General features: G+C 34.0%; 2 protein-coding genes across 2 annotated transcripts; both read left to right on the forward strand.

Moving 5' to 3' along the window:
* The first annotated feature begins 1,913 nt into the window (after nt 1-1,913).
* On the forward strand, nt 1,914-6,635 carry LOC7479603 (probable protein S-acyltransferase 19). Its single transcript, XM_002307876.4, has 9 exons — nt 1,914-2,411; nt 2,683-2,796; nt 3,077-3,487; nt 3,769-3,837; nt 3,965-4,036; nt 4,192-4,320; nt 4,418-4,498; nt 4,659-4,859; nt 5,170-6,635. Exons 1-9 carry the CDS (start codon nt 2,367-2,369, stop codon nt 6,259-6,261), a joined length of 2,214 nt encoding a protein of 737 aa, XP_002307912.2. The 5' UTR covers nt 1,914-2,366; the 3' UTR covers nt 6,262-6,635.
* A 2,108-nt stretch (nt 6,636-8,743) lies between these two features.
* LOC7495636 (gamma aminobutyrate transaminase 1, mitochondrial) lies at nt 8,744-14,731 on the forward strand. Its single transcript, XM_024602815.2, has 19 exons — nt 8,744-8,956; nt 10,385-10,518; nt 10,715-10,799; nt 10,928-11,000; nt 11,211-11,308; nt 11,544-11,636; nt 11,769-11,842; nt 11,929-11,967; nt 12,061-12,149; nt 12,226-12,302; nt 12,398-12,472; nt 12,911-12,958; nt 13,042-13,125; nt 13,213-13,300; nt 13,390-13,468; nt 13,804-13,894; nt 13,978-14,056; nt 14,283-14,398; nt 14,535-14,731. Exons 1-19 carry the CDS (start codon nt 8,915-8,917, stop codon nt 14,613-14,615), a joined length of 1,545 nt encoding a protein of 514 aa, XP_024458583.1. The 5' UTR covers nt 8,744-8,914; the 3' UTR covers nt 14,616-14,731.

A 14,731-nucleotide genomic window follows, 5' to 3' on the forward strand; every position in this document is an offset into this window, starting at 1 on the left:
TAGTTATTCACGTCCTAGATTAAAATGTTTACAAAATTTGTTTGAGTTTTAAGTTTTTAATTAAAAAAATAATTAAACTCGAAGGGTCAATCTAAAAACTTGTTAATTTTAAATCCAATTTAAACATGATTTTTTTAGTTTTTTTTTTATCTAAAACAATATTATTTTTACTAATACATGAATTTACTCAATTAATCCGCAACCTAAATTTTAGGATATAATTATGGGAAATACACTCATTTAACCATAGTATATTTATTCAACTTTAAATCTTATTTATTTCATGAAAATTAATTTTTATCACTTTTAAAATCTTTAACCTCATTAAAGTTGATTAATGAAAAATAGTTTAAAATCAATTTAAAAAATAAGCTTTTATGTGTTAGAAAATAAATATTATTTTCACGAAAACTATTTTTTAATTCAAAAAAATATTTTATTTTTGGTAAAAAAAAAGAAACCTTAATGAATTTCTATGTAGCATAAAATTCTCAAAATTCTATAACAACATCGGATGCCCTAGGGGGGAGAAAAGGACATGCATAAATAAGAATAGTTTGGAGTAGAGGGCCGACCATTAATATGAACCAGAACATGGGCTAGAGGGAGAGAGGTCAGCCCCAACCAGCCTCCGGCTGTCTACTTCACACTTATAAATGCCATCATCATAAAGCTGAAAAGGACATCGAAATGTAGTGAGAGACAATAATTTCAATGGACCCTACCATACCCCCTCCAACATCAACAGACCATTGCTTAGCTTCTTCCTAGTATTTTGTTTGTTTTTATATTTTATATTAATATTAAAAATAATTATTTTAATATATTTTTAAATAAAACAACACTTTAAAAAAATAACTACTAACATACCAACTTACATCTACCACACAACACGCACACATACGTACTTCAGGCAAGAAAATTTTGAACACACATGCATATTATATTTAAATTTTTAAATTATTTTATTGCTTGTAAGTATATTAAAATAATATTTTATTATTATTTTTTAAAATTTATTTTTTATATAAATATATTAAAACGATCAAAAAAATATAAAAATTAAAACAAAAAAAATCATTTTTTTATGAAACGGTGATTGCATTATATGAAACGGTGATTGCATTATTACCCCCAACACATACTTAAATTAAGTTATTGCTTAACAGGTCTTAATTAAACCTTGCCAATGACCATGTCGAACTAATTTTTTTAAAAAAATTGAGATTTAATGGATATTAAAAAATCTTTTTTTGAATTTTATTTTTATAGTTATAAAATCCTATATTATTTATGACGTGTCTCAAGGTCTAGATTATATATTAGACGGATTAATTTATCTTGATTCAAATTAATTTAAAATAATATTTTTTAAAAACAAATTTAATATTATTTTAGAAAAAAAATAATGTATTTTTTTTTAAAATCTAATCAAATCTCATTTAGATTTTGATACGTGAATCAAGCTATGAATTAACTAAACCAACTCTCACCTGATCTAACATAAAACACAGCCCAAACAATATCCCAAGTGAATAGTGAATGGATCACCGATTTAACTCTCCAATCAGATTTGACATACAAACATTATAAAACTCTTTAAATAGAAGTCACATCTCACTTCTTTAATTCTCTCATTTTAAAACTCATTTAATTATATTAAAAATTGGAGGCTTTTTACTAGTTAAATTGACGAGATGAATTGAATCCAAAGAATCCAATTTGATGATACTACTAGTCTGCAAGAAAAAAAAAACACAAAAAAATTCCAAAAAATCTAGATAGAAACATTTCAATGAAAAATTAGGCACTAATTATTATTAAAAAATGATTTTAGGCACCAAATTATCAAAGAAAATAATATTTATTAGGCAAATAACAACTATATAGATGACATGAAAATATTCATACACACACAGAGATCGATGGATTTTCCATGTCTGGTGTCTGTCAACGCTTTTGTTAGCTTTTGTCAGTTTGTGTTTTTCTTCTAATAGTTCCACTTCTTGTCTTCACATCTTCTTCTTTTTCTCCATGTACTCTTTCTAAGTGCTGCTGCTTCCCTGCCTTCTTTTTCAGTCTCAGTGCCTCTCATTTTGTTCTTTTCTTTTCACTTTTCTTTCCCACTTTAGCTCTTTTCTTCTCTTTCTTCTTCATTTTAGTTGATAATAGTTGCAAGGCCTAAACCCAATTGAACTTTACTCTCTTTCTTTGGTTTTAAAAGGGTTTGCGTTGATTTTGGTGTTTGGATTACTGTGGTTGAGAGGAAAGTTCTTTTCTTTTTGGGTTATTTTCTCTTTCTAGCTAGAGTTTTTTTTGGGTGTGTTTAGGGTTTTGGCCTGTTTTGGGGTTTGGATTTTGCAGTTATGGTGAGGAAACATGGATGGCAACTACCAGCTCATACCTTTCAGGTATGACCGTAAAAACCTTCTCTTTTGAGACTTTGAGATTTTTTTTCTCAATTGTCATTCTTTCTTCTTACTTAATCAGGTTTGCTTCGCTTTGCTAAAAAAACTGATCTTCTCTTCTGGGGTTCTCTAAAAAGCGCTAAAGAATTCATCTTTTTTATGCGGGCATGCGAAATTGGCTTTGGCATTTCGTAGTTACTGAATTTATGAGTGTTTTTATGGTTTTTTTTTAATGCTAATTTCTGCGCTAAACTTTGGTGATTTGTCTTGATAGGTTGTTGCAATCACTGTCTTCTGCTTACTAGTGATTGCATTTTATGCTTTCTTTGCTCCTTTCCTTGGAGGCAAAATCTGGGAGTATGTGCTTCTTGGGACTTACACTCCAGTGGTATGTGAATTCTTGTCATATCTGTGTATTGAGTTTAAGTTTGTTTCCCTTATATATTCCACAGAAATTTGTGTCATAGACGAAAAAAATTGGTAACATTTTAATGAATGAAAGTCTATTTTGGTTGCTTTACCATGGACGTGTTCTGCATCAAATGTCATGGATCACTTCAGTCTTCTTGCTGTGCTAAGTGCTGTTCTTTAAAGAATTAACATGTGTAAGACTAAGAGTAACCTTTATGACTGATGTTGTTTTCTTGATTCCTGTTGTGGCATTGCAGGTACTTCTTGTCTTTATTCTATATGTTCGGTGTACCGCAATTAACCCTGCAGATCCTGGCATCATGTCTAAATTCAATTCCAATGTAGCAAATAAACTCAATGTGAAACATGGGTTTTCAGTGAAGGATCTGCCTAGAAAATTTGATGAAACTGGAAGTGCTATGCATTCTTCGTTTTCATCACCCTCCAGAAGTTCTATAGGTCCAGCAAACTCTAGTAAGAAAGGGTCAGTGGGGGAAGTTGAGAGAGTCGAGACTGCTGTGCAATCTCCAACCAGAAAACCTTCCCATAACATCGGTTTAATCTTCTGTGCACCTTTTGTTCATGAAGATTGCCGCAAACATGGAGAGATAGCTGACCAACAGGGCAATGGTGAAGATGCTTTGTTCTGTACATTGTGCAATGCTGAGGTATTGTACTGTAAAAAGTGAGACACTTCTTATTTTGTTTATCGTCATTATTTTCCCTTTTTGGTTGTGGGGCTCTATTTATCAGTCTATTGAGTTAGCTGTACATCATTTCAATGATTAAATGCACTCAATACATGCAACACAGTATTGTCTCCAAATAATTCTGCTAATTTATCGCCCTGTAAAGTATCTCCAGTGGTTGGCCACATGCTGCCAATGACAGCTTTAAAGAATTTACGCTGGCTGTCCCTATTATTAACTATGAAATCTTTAAATTGCAGGTACTCAAGTTCAGCAAACACTGTCGAAGTTGTGATAAATGTGTTGATGGTTTTGATCACCATTGCCGGGTATACTTTCATGTTGTTTCTAGTGCTCTTTGCAGGCACACATCTTGAATTTCCTTAACTAAACTGGTTTTGAAGTTGACAAAATATGATTTCGTAAAAACTAACTGAATCTATGGTGTGGCTGCAGTGGCTTAACAATTGTGTGGGGTATAAAAACTATGTGACTTTTATTTCTCTAATGGCTACTGGTCTTGCTTGGGTATGTGCTACTCTCTCTTAACTTATATTATATGTGATCTTTATATCTCATATTCTAGCTGCTAGTTGTTTCATTTGGATATGTGGTAATCCTGACAATTATTCTTTCTGAAAATGTTTTCCCAATGGTAACATTTTTGCTTGTGTGTGGCTCAGCTTGTACTCGAAGCTGGAGTTGGTATTGCTGTCTTTGTACGTTGTTTTGTTAACAAGCAAAGCATGAAGATTGAAATTGTCGAGACACTTGGAAATGGTTTCTCTATAGCTCCTTTTGCAACAGTTGTGGTACGTGCACGATAACCTTAGATCAAAGCTTGTTACTTATCACTAATCTCAAATTTATCAAATTTCTATTGTTGATGCTGGGTCTCAATTTGTGCAGGCTGTATGCACTGTAGTTTCTATCCTGGCTTGTGTACCTCTCAGTGAACTTTTCTTTTTCCACATGATATTGATCAGAAAGGTTAGTGACTGATGGACTAGACACTACTTTCAGTTTTCTAGTACTCTTGTTGATTGCTTTAAAAACGGATGAGGAGAAGTTAGAATCTGAAATTCAGAACCATATTTGGGCAATTTCAGCAATATAAAAGTTTTTATTTGTTTCTGTTATGTTGAATTAGGGTATTACCACCTATGAGTATGTTGTGGCCATGAGAGCAATGAGTGAGGCACCTGCTGGAGCATCTGAGTATGAGGAAATGCCAAATTTAGTATACTCTCCATCAGGATCTGCCACAACTGGCTTCAGTGGTGGAAGTTCTCTTGGCCTGCAGTACAAGGGAGCATGGTGCACCCCTCCTCGGGTATTTGTGGATTATCAGGTATTAGACTCTTGTGTTTGCCATCATTTCAGTTGTGTGTCATCCAGGACGACTGTGCTGATCCCAGCTAAGAATCCTGCAGAGACTTCTGAGTCTGTTCCTTGCCAGTTTTCCCACATGACATTTTTGTCCCAATTCACTCTTAATAGGAACTTCTTGCCCTTGGATCTTATCCTATGTTTTAGTTATTTTCTCAAGATTTATATAGAATTTTTAACAAACCGTTTACGAATGTTACACAATTATTTTGGACAAGGTCTTAACTTTTATGGGTCTTTATGGAAATTGTTTGTGTTTTTGGCTGCATCAGGATGAAGTCATACCTCACCTGGAGCCTGGTATGGTCCCATCAACTGTTGACCCAGATGCTGCTGGAGCTGCAGAAAGAGGTAGCAAGGTACCCAAACGGCCAGTTCGAATTAGTGCTTGGAAACTTGCGAAGTTAGATTCCACCGAGGCTATGAGAGCAGCAGCAAAGGCGAGGGCATCTTCCTCTGTTCTAAAGCCAGTTGATAATCGCCGTTTACCCGATACTGAATGTAGCTCCAGTGGCAATATGAGTGTCAGAAGTAGTGTGAGCACTGATATGGGGACAAACAAAGAGATCAAGAATGAGCCGAGACTAACAGCACTAGGAAACTCTTTTGCTCCAAGTCAAGGAAGCCGGGACGAGTATGAAACCGGGACTCAAAGTGTTAGTAGCTTCAGCAGCCCAAGCCATGTTCAAGAATCAGTCATGCTTAGTCCTCTACCACAAACTCAAGGTCTAGGTCGTTTTAATGCTGCAACCTCAGCCCCTGGCCTTGTTCCTGATCATCCTGTAACTTCTAAGTCTCCTTTACCTACTGCCAACAACCCATTATCCCATCCTGCATCAGGATTTGATGAAAAAATCACGCAGAAGGGAAGTAGTACTGATCCATTGCTTCTTTCAGCTCCAGCTGCTTCTCTTCTTAGAGATGTCAAAAGGACGTCTGTTGTTTGGGACCAAGAGGCTGGTAGGTATGTATCAGTTCCGTTGTCAGCTTCTGAAGCTCGGAATAGAACAGCTACACAAACTGTATTGCCAAAATCCAATGCAGAAACAAGCAATGATGGTCGAAAGCCAGCAATACCACCACAACAGTCATCATCATCATCAGCTAAAGCTCCTGCTCAGTCATCTGAGAAGCTCCTGTACACAGGGGACTCCATTTTCTTTGGAGGTCCACTTTTGAGTGTCCCTGTTAGGGATAGTTTGAGAAATGAAGGAAGCTCAGGTTTGAGAGAGGGCCAACAGCGGTTTGCATTGAATTTACCTCGAGAGTCTAGATTCAAAAGAGATTCAATATCAAACCAGCTTCCCGTGTTTGTCCCTGGGGGTTTTGATACCAACCCTTCTTCTGGTTCTGGTTTGAGGTAGGGTTAAGGCTGAAGATTTTGACTTCTAACAAAATCTACGTACAATTTTTCGTCCAATTATCAGGTGAGTTGCTAAGCGATGGACTTGGAGAAGAAACCCTTATGGGAGCTGCACAACCCCAGGAACCTTGCAATTTCAAACCATCATGAACCCAACCTCGTTATGAGGTTCAAGCGGTTTCTTCTTTAGAGAAGAATTTGTGATTTCAGTCTTCATTTGAAGAATGAAAATGAGAATCAAGGACTCTTGCCACTCCCCCTCTTTTGCAGGACATTGTGATCAATGTTTTTCTTAGGAAGTTCTTGTTTAACCCTGTACAATTGTCTCCATTGATGAGTTACAGCAGAGTAATCAATTTGCTTTCTATTCCACAATTCAATGATGTTTTGAGTGTTTCTTTTTCCACCAATCCTGGTCACGGCTTTTAGGAGCTTATCAATTCATCTATTCAAACTCTGGCCCTTTTCGATATGGATCAGCAAACCTTGTATGGTGGCTGTACTCAGTCTGGAACAGTGTTCAGCTGTCTCTAGCTGTGCACTGTCCAGCTGAATGAAGATGCTATCAAGTTGAACTTCTGCAGCCTGCAGAATATTTAAGCACTTGAACCTCACAATACTATGGTGTTTTTTTAAAAAATATATATTAAAATAATATTTTTTAATTTATTTTTGATATGAATACATTAAAATAATTTAAAAACTAAAAAAAATTAAAACTAAAAAAGAAATTCAATTTTTTTTAATAATATATTAGATTGTAACACTAAATTGAAACAAAGAATACTTGGATAAGCATACTTAAATAGTGTTTGAGAAAATTATATTTTTAAAAAATTATAAAAAATATTTTAATATATTTTTAAATAAAAATTATTTTAAAAAATAATTAATACGATTTGAAATCCTACGATAATTCCACTCAAAAAGCAATCACAGACACATCACAGTCCATTATAAATCTAGTTTATGGTCTAATTTGAGTAGGCCCAGTAGTTAAATATTGATGAATAATCTGATCTCGACCTTGGGAAATAACCCCACGTGCACAGAAGTATAAACCTTTAATAGCACAATTACCAAGATCAAGATAGATAAATAAATCATAGTAATAAAAAATGTTTGAGAGATAAATATGATAATCTACTGGCTTGGATCTCTTTATTTAAATTATTGCTTTTATTTTTTTAATTATAATTTAAATCTTCTTGCTAATTCATGAATTAACATATCTGACAAGCGATCCAAAAATTAAGTCAATTGGAGTTTCAATAAAATTTGATATTTTTTATGTTTTTAAGTTATTTTAATAGGATAATATTAAAAATAATTTAAAAAAATATTAATTTAATGTATTTTTGAACAATAATACTTTGAAAAGCAACTGTTACTACCCTCTCAAATACTCCAGTAGAAAAAGTTGCTTTTTAATTTTTTTATTTAAAAATACATCAAAGTAACATTTTTTTTATTTTTAAAAATTTATTTTTAATATTAATACATCAAAATAATTCATAAATATTAAAAAATTATTTAAAAGCTAAAAAAATAAAAAAATATGGTTGGATCAAATAGGGACTTCATCTTCTAACTATAAAATAAAAAAATTTGTACAATAGAAATCTTTAAAGAATTTTATAATGATAAAACTATATTTTATTTCTCCATTCAAATAATGCAAGAGTTCAATTTCATCTTGCTTGAAATAATATATTTTCTAGGTTTGATTTGATTATTTATAGTTTTGTTCGTCACATTATTATTTTAAATTTGAATCCAAAACAAGATTATAAAGAATTTGTCATGAATCCATCGAATAATTTACTTAAAATTTAATTATATAAATATTTAATTAAATATGGAAAAACTCATTAAAGAATATTATAATCATCAACAAAAATATTAAACGAAAGGTCTATCTTGTGAAAGAGAAAGGATTACGTTTGAGCCTAAGCTTATATGCAATGAATATGTTTTCTTTGATTCTTGGTATCCAGACAAGAGTTGATCTTCTTCAGTAAACTACTAATTAGATGAATTGCACGATGTTGTGAATTAATTATTTTTTATATAAAAAATATTAAAAAAAATTAAAATCTTAAAATGTAAGTTTTTTTACAAAGTTATATTTAAAAATTTTAGGTTTAGTTACAATATCTAATTAAAAAATAATATTTATAATATAAATAATAACATTAAATTTATATAATTTAAATTTAAATAGGTTTGGCTGCAATACAAAATTTAATAAAATTAAATGTAAATCTTACTGCAATATCATATTATAAAAGTGTGATTGTTGGTATACAGACAAGAGTTGATCTTCTTCAGTAAACTATGCATCAAATAATGATGAAAATATTTTAATATAAAAATTTATTCTATTTCAGCTAAAAAAATTGCAATTACACGATGAATATTGAATAGGCTAATATAAATGGATAGCAGAATATATGTGGTAAAGGGAATCTCTGACAAGTTGGTCCACTTGGCAAATCATTGTCAAATTTCAACAATTAACATTAATCACACTTGATATCAGCAATGAAAACCAAACATGGAGGAGCAGTTTCAGTCACTCTCTTTCATACTCAACATCAACTAAATCTCCTTTATTCTTGCCTGTTTTGATTGAGAGGTCCGAAGATATAAACATGGTTATCAGCAAACTCCTGCGATCCACTCTTAAATCCCAGGTATCAAACAATCTTGTAACACTCATTTATGTCGACCCTTTTGTTGTATATTCTTGATTCTTGGAAAAAGTTTGTGAATTTTTGGTTTCTTGGATTTTCTTTCATGCATTCTTGATTACTACCGCTGATCTTTTTTTTTACCCCTTGTTCAGTTTTCTTGAGTTATCATATAGTACAGTGTCATGCGGATCCTTTTGTTGGATAATCTTGGTTCTTGAAAAAGTTTTTGAATTTCTTGTTTTCTTGGATTTTCTTTTCGTGCATTCTTGATTCTTGTTCTTAAATCAATCATGTTTTGATTTTAATTGTTGTGAGTTCATCACCTTGTTCAGCTGATTTTTACTTACTTTTGAGTGTTGAACTGAGCGGATAAAATTTGAATATCCCATTTGGTTATCACATGATAAGTGAAGGAAATCATAATTTGATTCTTTTATATATTTGTCTTGGCTGAGTACACCTTTTTGTATTTTAACAAGATCACTAACTATGTTACTCGAAAATGTTTTTCAAATTCTAGGAATATTTTGGTTATATTTCTTCTTGAAAGGTAGATTAGTGATCAGTAATGTGAAAGGGAGTTTCGCCGAGCTTGAGTGGTTAGAATCGATTTGAATGGATTGCGTTTTCCTTCATTGCTTGAAGGGGATCTATATTCATGGGGTGTTAATGGATTGCGTTTTCCATGAATCGATCTGAATGGATTGCGTTTTCCTTCATTGCTTAAAGGGGATCTATATGATGGGGTGTTTGATGAATCACTTGCATGTTTGAGAGGATGGTTGGGGTTGCTTTTCAAGTTTTTTTTACTTAGAAATATATTAAAATAATATATTTTTTTAATTTTTTAAAAATTATTTTTTATATCAACACATCAAAATAATTTAAAAATACTAAAAAAATATTAATTTAAAACAAAAAAATAAAAAAAAATTAAATTTTTTCACCAGCACTTTTGAAACGCAAAAACAAACAGGACCCAGTGGTATATTTCTTTGGAAATGGAAAAATAGAAACAAAAAGAAAAGCTATGTTATTGGAGCTTGAAAGACATTGAAATGAATGTGCTGCTTCACATCAAAGAAGGTGAAAATTTTGAAGGTTAAATGCATTAATCTTTACTTGGCAATTGAAAATAATAGAACCAGTACCGGAATCAATGATGCGGGATTGTTGTAGGATTATGTAAGATGATTCTAAAACAATTAGGTTGTACAACTGGTTGTGATTCTGTCTTCCTTCTTTGCCAATCACCCTGTTTATCATGTTAAAATTGGTGTATAGGATGATGTATGGAATTATGGAACCGAGTAGAGAAATCCATGGGCTGTTTAAAACATACAGTGAATGATCTATTTGCTTTCTAAGTTTCGCAGCTCACCATTAATGCCTTTTCATTGCTAACACTTTCTTTTACTTTATTTTTAGCTCCGTTCTTGCATAAAAAATGGCACTGCTTCTGGAAGTTCACAGGAGCATCATCTTCGGGCCCCTTTCCTGGCCAGATTATACAGTACCAAGGCATCTTTGCAAAAGGAAGATTCAACTATTGATGGTAACAGGTACTTAACATCCCACACACACACACACACACACACAACTCACGTGCCTGCATCCATTGTGCTTCTGCATGGTGTGGATGATTTGCAGATATGCCCAGATGTGTCCAGGAAAATTGTGTAATTGCATTCAAGTTCCCCCTTGCCAGGAATACAATTTTGTGGATGATTATTTGCTGACAAATTTTTATTAATGCAGTTTCAAGGGGCATGATATGCTGGCACCTTTCACTGCTGGCTGGCAGAGTAGTGATTTGAATCCTCTAGTCATAGAGAAATCTGAGGTATACTTCCTTTGACAACTCTTCTCTGATTGACCCAGCATATTTGTTACAAAATGGTTGTTAGTATTTGAAGGGTTTTTTTTTTCCTTTGAATTACATAACTAACTGGAAGCTGCTGAATGCTATAGGGTAGCTATGTATATGACATCAATGGGAAGAAGTATCTCGATGCTCTTGCTGGTCTTTGGTGCACAGCCTTAGGTAAATGGAACAGCATATTCTAGTTGAGCAGAGACTTATTGTCTTCATTTTTCTCCACTTTGATGAATTCAAATTATTGGACCTCCTGCACCTGGTTCATTGCCTGTCAAGTTTTAGGATATGAGAATTCCTGGAACTAGAGTTCCCTGTAATCTCTTGCATATTTAGGTTCCACTTTGTATATTGTATTGAAACATTGTCTATGTGCAGGGGGAAATGAACCACGGCTCGTGGCTGCTGCAACAGAACAGTTGAATAAGTTGCCATTTTACCACTCCTTCTGGAATCGTACTACAAAACCTTCTTTGGTACTCTTATATTTTTGCATTTGCTTTTCCATGTTGAAATAACTTTAATTTTGATGTGCAATGCATTTTCATGGACGGAATTCTCACCAGTTGATTCACTTATTGATCTGTGAATGGCTTGCTTTCTGCCTCTCTAAAACAGAAGCATTGCTGCCTCTTTCATTACAAAATATTTGACATAATAACTTCTGAAAATGCTTTCCATTGGTTTTAAATAATCATTTTTGTCTAACAGGATCTTGCAAAAGAACTACTTGAAACTTTTACTGCAAGTAAAATGGCAAAAGCCTTCTTTACAAATAGTGGATCAGAAGCCAATGACACTCAGGTTTGCCTTCTTTGCATGTTAATCAATGATAGCAATGATGATGATTATAGCAAGAATACTGTTTTACCTTGTTTCCTTTTCTTGTTTTTTCTCCTAGTGGGGTACTTGATGTCTTGAATTATCTATTTGTAGGTGAAGCTAGTATGGTATTATAACAATGCTCTTGGAAGACCAAATAAGAAGAAATTTATAGCTCGAGCAAAATCGTACGTGGAATGCTCAATTGATTATTTTTTCCATATTCTTGTTGGGAATATTCCCATTTACTAATTAGTATATTTGAATTTGGCAGGTACCATGGTTCAACTTTGATAGCAGCCAGTCTTTCTGGGTAAAGATAATTGATGAGCACTTCTTTGATGAGAATATTTGAGCTTAACATGTGGAAACTCATGTTTGATTAACCAATTAATTTACGTCACAGCCTTCCAGCATTGCACCAAAAATTTGATCTGCCTGCTCCATTTGTTCTACACACTGACTGTCCTCATTACTGGCGCTATCATCTCCCAGGTTCGGACTTGTCTTACTTCTCAGATCCTCTTAATGACACTATTTGTATTAACGGTCTTGTTAATGCACGTGACAGGTGAAACAGAGGAGGAATTCTCAACCAGACTAGCTAACAATTTGGAGAATCTTATCCTGAAAGAGGGACCAGAGACGGTACTGTGATCTTTAGATTGACCATCTTGTATGGAAACCCAATTCAGAACTAAAGGAATTGGTGATTGCTCATGTACTTTTCTTGCTCATTTCAGATTGCTGCATTTATTGCTGAGCCTGTCATGGGGGCAGGGGGCGTGATACCTCCCCCAGCAACTTATTTTGATAAGGTGAGGCTTTCTTAACCCAGCACCACAATCTGCTTGAGATGGCCATCTTCTGGATGAAAAATGTCTCTTTTGATGTTAGCTAATTTAACATATTTTGGCAAGTCACAAAAAATAATGCTTACATTTCATCACGCAGTTTTGCTGGTGTCTTAATGTTGATGAAACTGGATGATATATAGTTTTTATGTTATTGCGAAACTGAGAGGCAATAGCTCCTCCTCCATCGTGATATAGGACCAGTGAGGCTTCTGCTTAGTATAGAAGTACTAATTCCACCATGCTAATAAACATGGCGTGCTGGTTTTGTGCTTTGCTTGCTGTCTTTTGTCAATATATCACCTCCCGCCACCCCTGCCACTCCCATAATAAAAAGGAAAAAAAACCTCCCTTGGCTCGCCACCATATATAACTGGTCTAACATCTTCTTGTCTCTTGCAGATTCAAGCTGTGGTGAAAAAATATGAAATTCTGTTTATTGCGGATGAGGTACTACTTAATTTCCATCCCTGTTACCAATTTCTATAGAGGTTGGCCATTCAAGCTTGCTTTCTTCTTTTTGTTTATTTTAGGTAATTTGTGCCTTTGGAAGGCTTGGGACGATGTATGGGTGTGACAAATACAACATCAAACCAGACCTTGTATCTGTAGCAAAGGTAAGGTCGATGAAAATGTAATTACAATATGTTCAATTTCTGAGATATTACTTGATCTCTGTGCCTTGTTTGGCATTGGTTTCCCAGGCCCTTTCCTCTGCTTACATGCCAATTGGAGCTGTTATGGTCAGCCCTGAAGTTTCAGATGTGATTCACTCTCAAAGCAGCAAACTTGGTAAGTGGGCAATATCCAGCAAGGACCATATTTTTCATTGCTACAAAATGCTTCTTCATTTTGTTGTCTCCTAATTTCTTCTATTTCAGGCTCTTTCTCTCATGGATTCACTTACTCTGGCCACCCTGTTGCTTGTGCGGTTGCCATTGAAGCACTCAAGATATACAAGTGTGTCCTTTTCTGCTATTCTTTGGATATTCTACTTACAAGTTCAAATATTTCGATTTCAAGAATGAATATCTTTCTAAGAATATACTTACAATGAACCAACCAGTTGATGATCATTAGGCATCATTTAACATCCCTTCTTCCTGTAAACATTGGTGATGGGAAATTGCAATATAATTTCTTATTTATGCTCCATGATCATCTGATTAAATAGTTAGTCTGTCAATGGATTATCTTAGATGAGCTTGTTCAGTGGTAGGGCATGGCTCATGACACAAATGCTAACTTATTTATATTAAGGTTTAGCATTTAGCTAAATGTTTACTTGTTTGCAGGGAAAGAAACATTCTTGATCAGGTAAACAGAATTGCCCCAAAATTTCAAGATGGTGTAAAAGCCTTCGCTGACAGTCCTATCATAGGGGAGGTACAATTTCTGTTGTTTAAGCAAATTTGGTGAATGAACATATTACCAGACACTTTACCTTGTAATATTTTCTGTTACTTCAGATACGAGGAACTGGCTTGATTCTTGGTACAGAGTTCGTGGACAACAAGTCACCGAATGATCCATTCCCTCCTGAGTGGGGTTAGTTTCAGCTCCCTTCTCAGTTTCCGGTTGTTCTTTAGATAATACAGGGCATGCTTTCAACATCTTTCAGCAACAATAGTTTTCTGGAATGGAAAATCTGTATCTGAAATGGGAGTTACCTTTAAGCATGCATTATCACTCTGTGTTGGTAACCCGTTCTACTTGATTTTCATTATCTTTTTCATCTTCCTGTTAATAATCCTTGAGTTGCAATGGCATCTAGGAGTTGGCGCATATTTTGGAGCACAATGTGAGAAAGATGGGATGTTGGTACGCGTTGCAGGGGATAACATAATGATGTCTCCACCATTTATCATGTCTCCTGAAGAGGTTGATGTGGTATGTTTTCATGTAGATTAACCAATATACATATTTTCCCTGATTACTTTTTCAAGTGCTGCATTTTATATTCAAAGCTGTTATCTTGGTGGGATGGAACTATCCTTTTTTAATGAATAAATACTTCTCTGTGCAGTTAATTAGCAAATATGGGAAAGCTCTGAGAGCTACTGAAGAGAGGGTAAAGGAACTGAAATCTCAACACAAGAAGCAGTAAACAGCAGTTGTTAATATTAGAAATACTGTAGGTTTCATGTGAAGCAAATATATTTGCTGCTGTGAATTGTGAGACATTTGGTATCTAATAAATGTGAGCTAATCCCATTTCATATC

Source organism: Populus trichocarpa, chromosome 6 (genome assembly GCF_000002775.5).
Source record: "Populus trichocarpa isolate Nisqually-1 chromosome 6, P.trichocarpa_v4.1, whole genome shotgun sequence".
Classification (NCBI taxonomy): Eukaryota; Viridiplantae; Streptophyta; class Magnoliopsida; order Malpighiales; family Salicaceae; genus Populus; species Populus trichocarpa.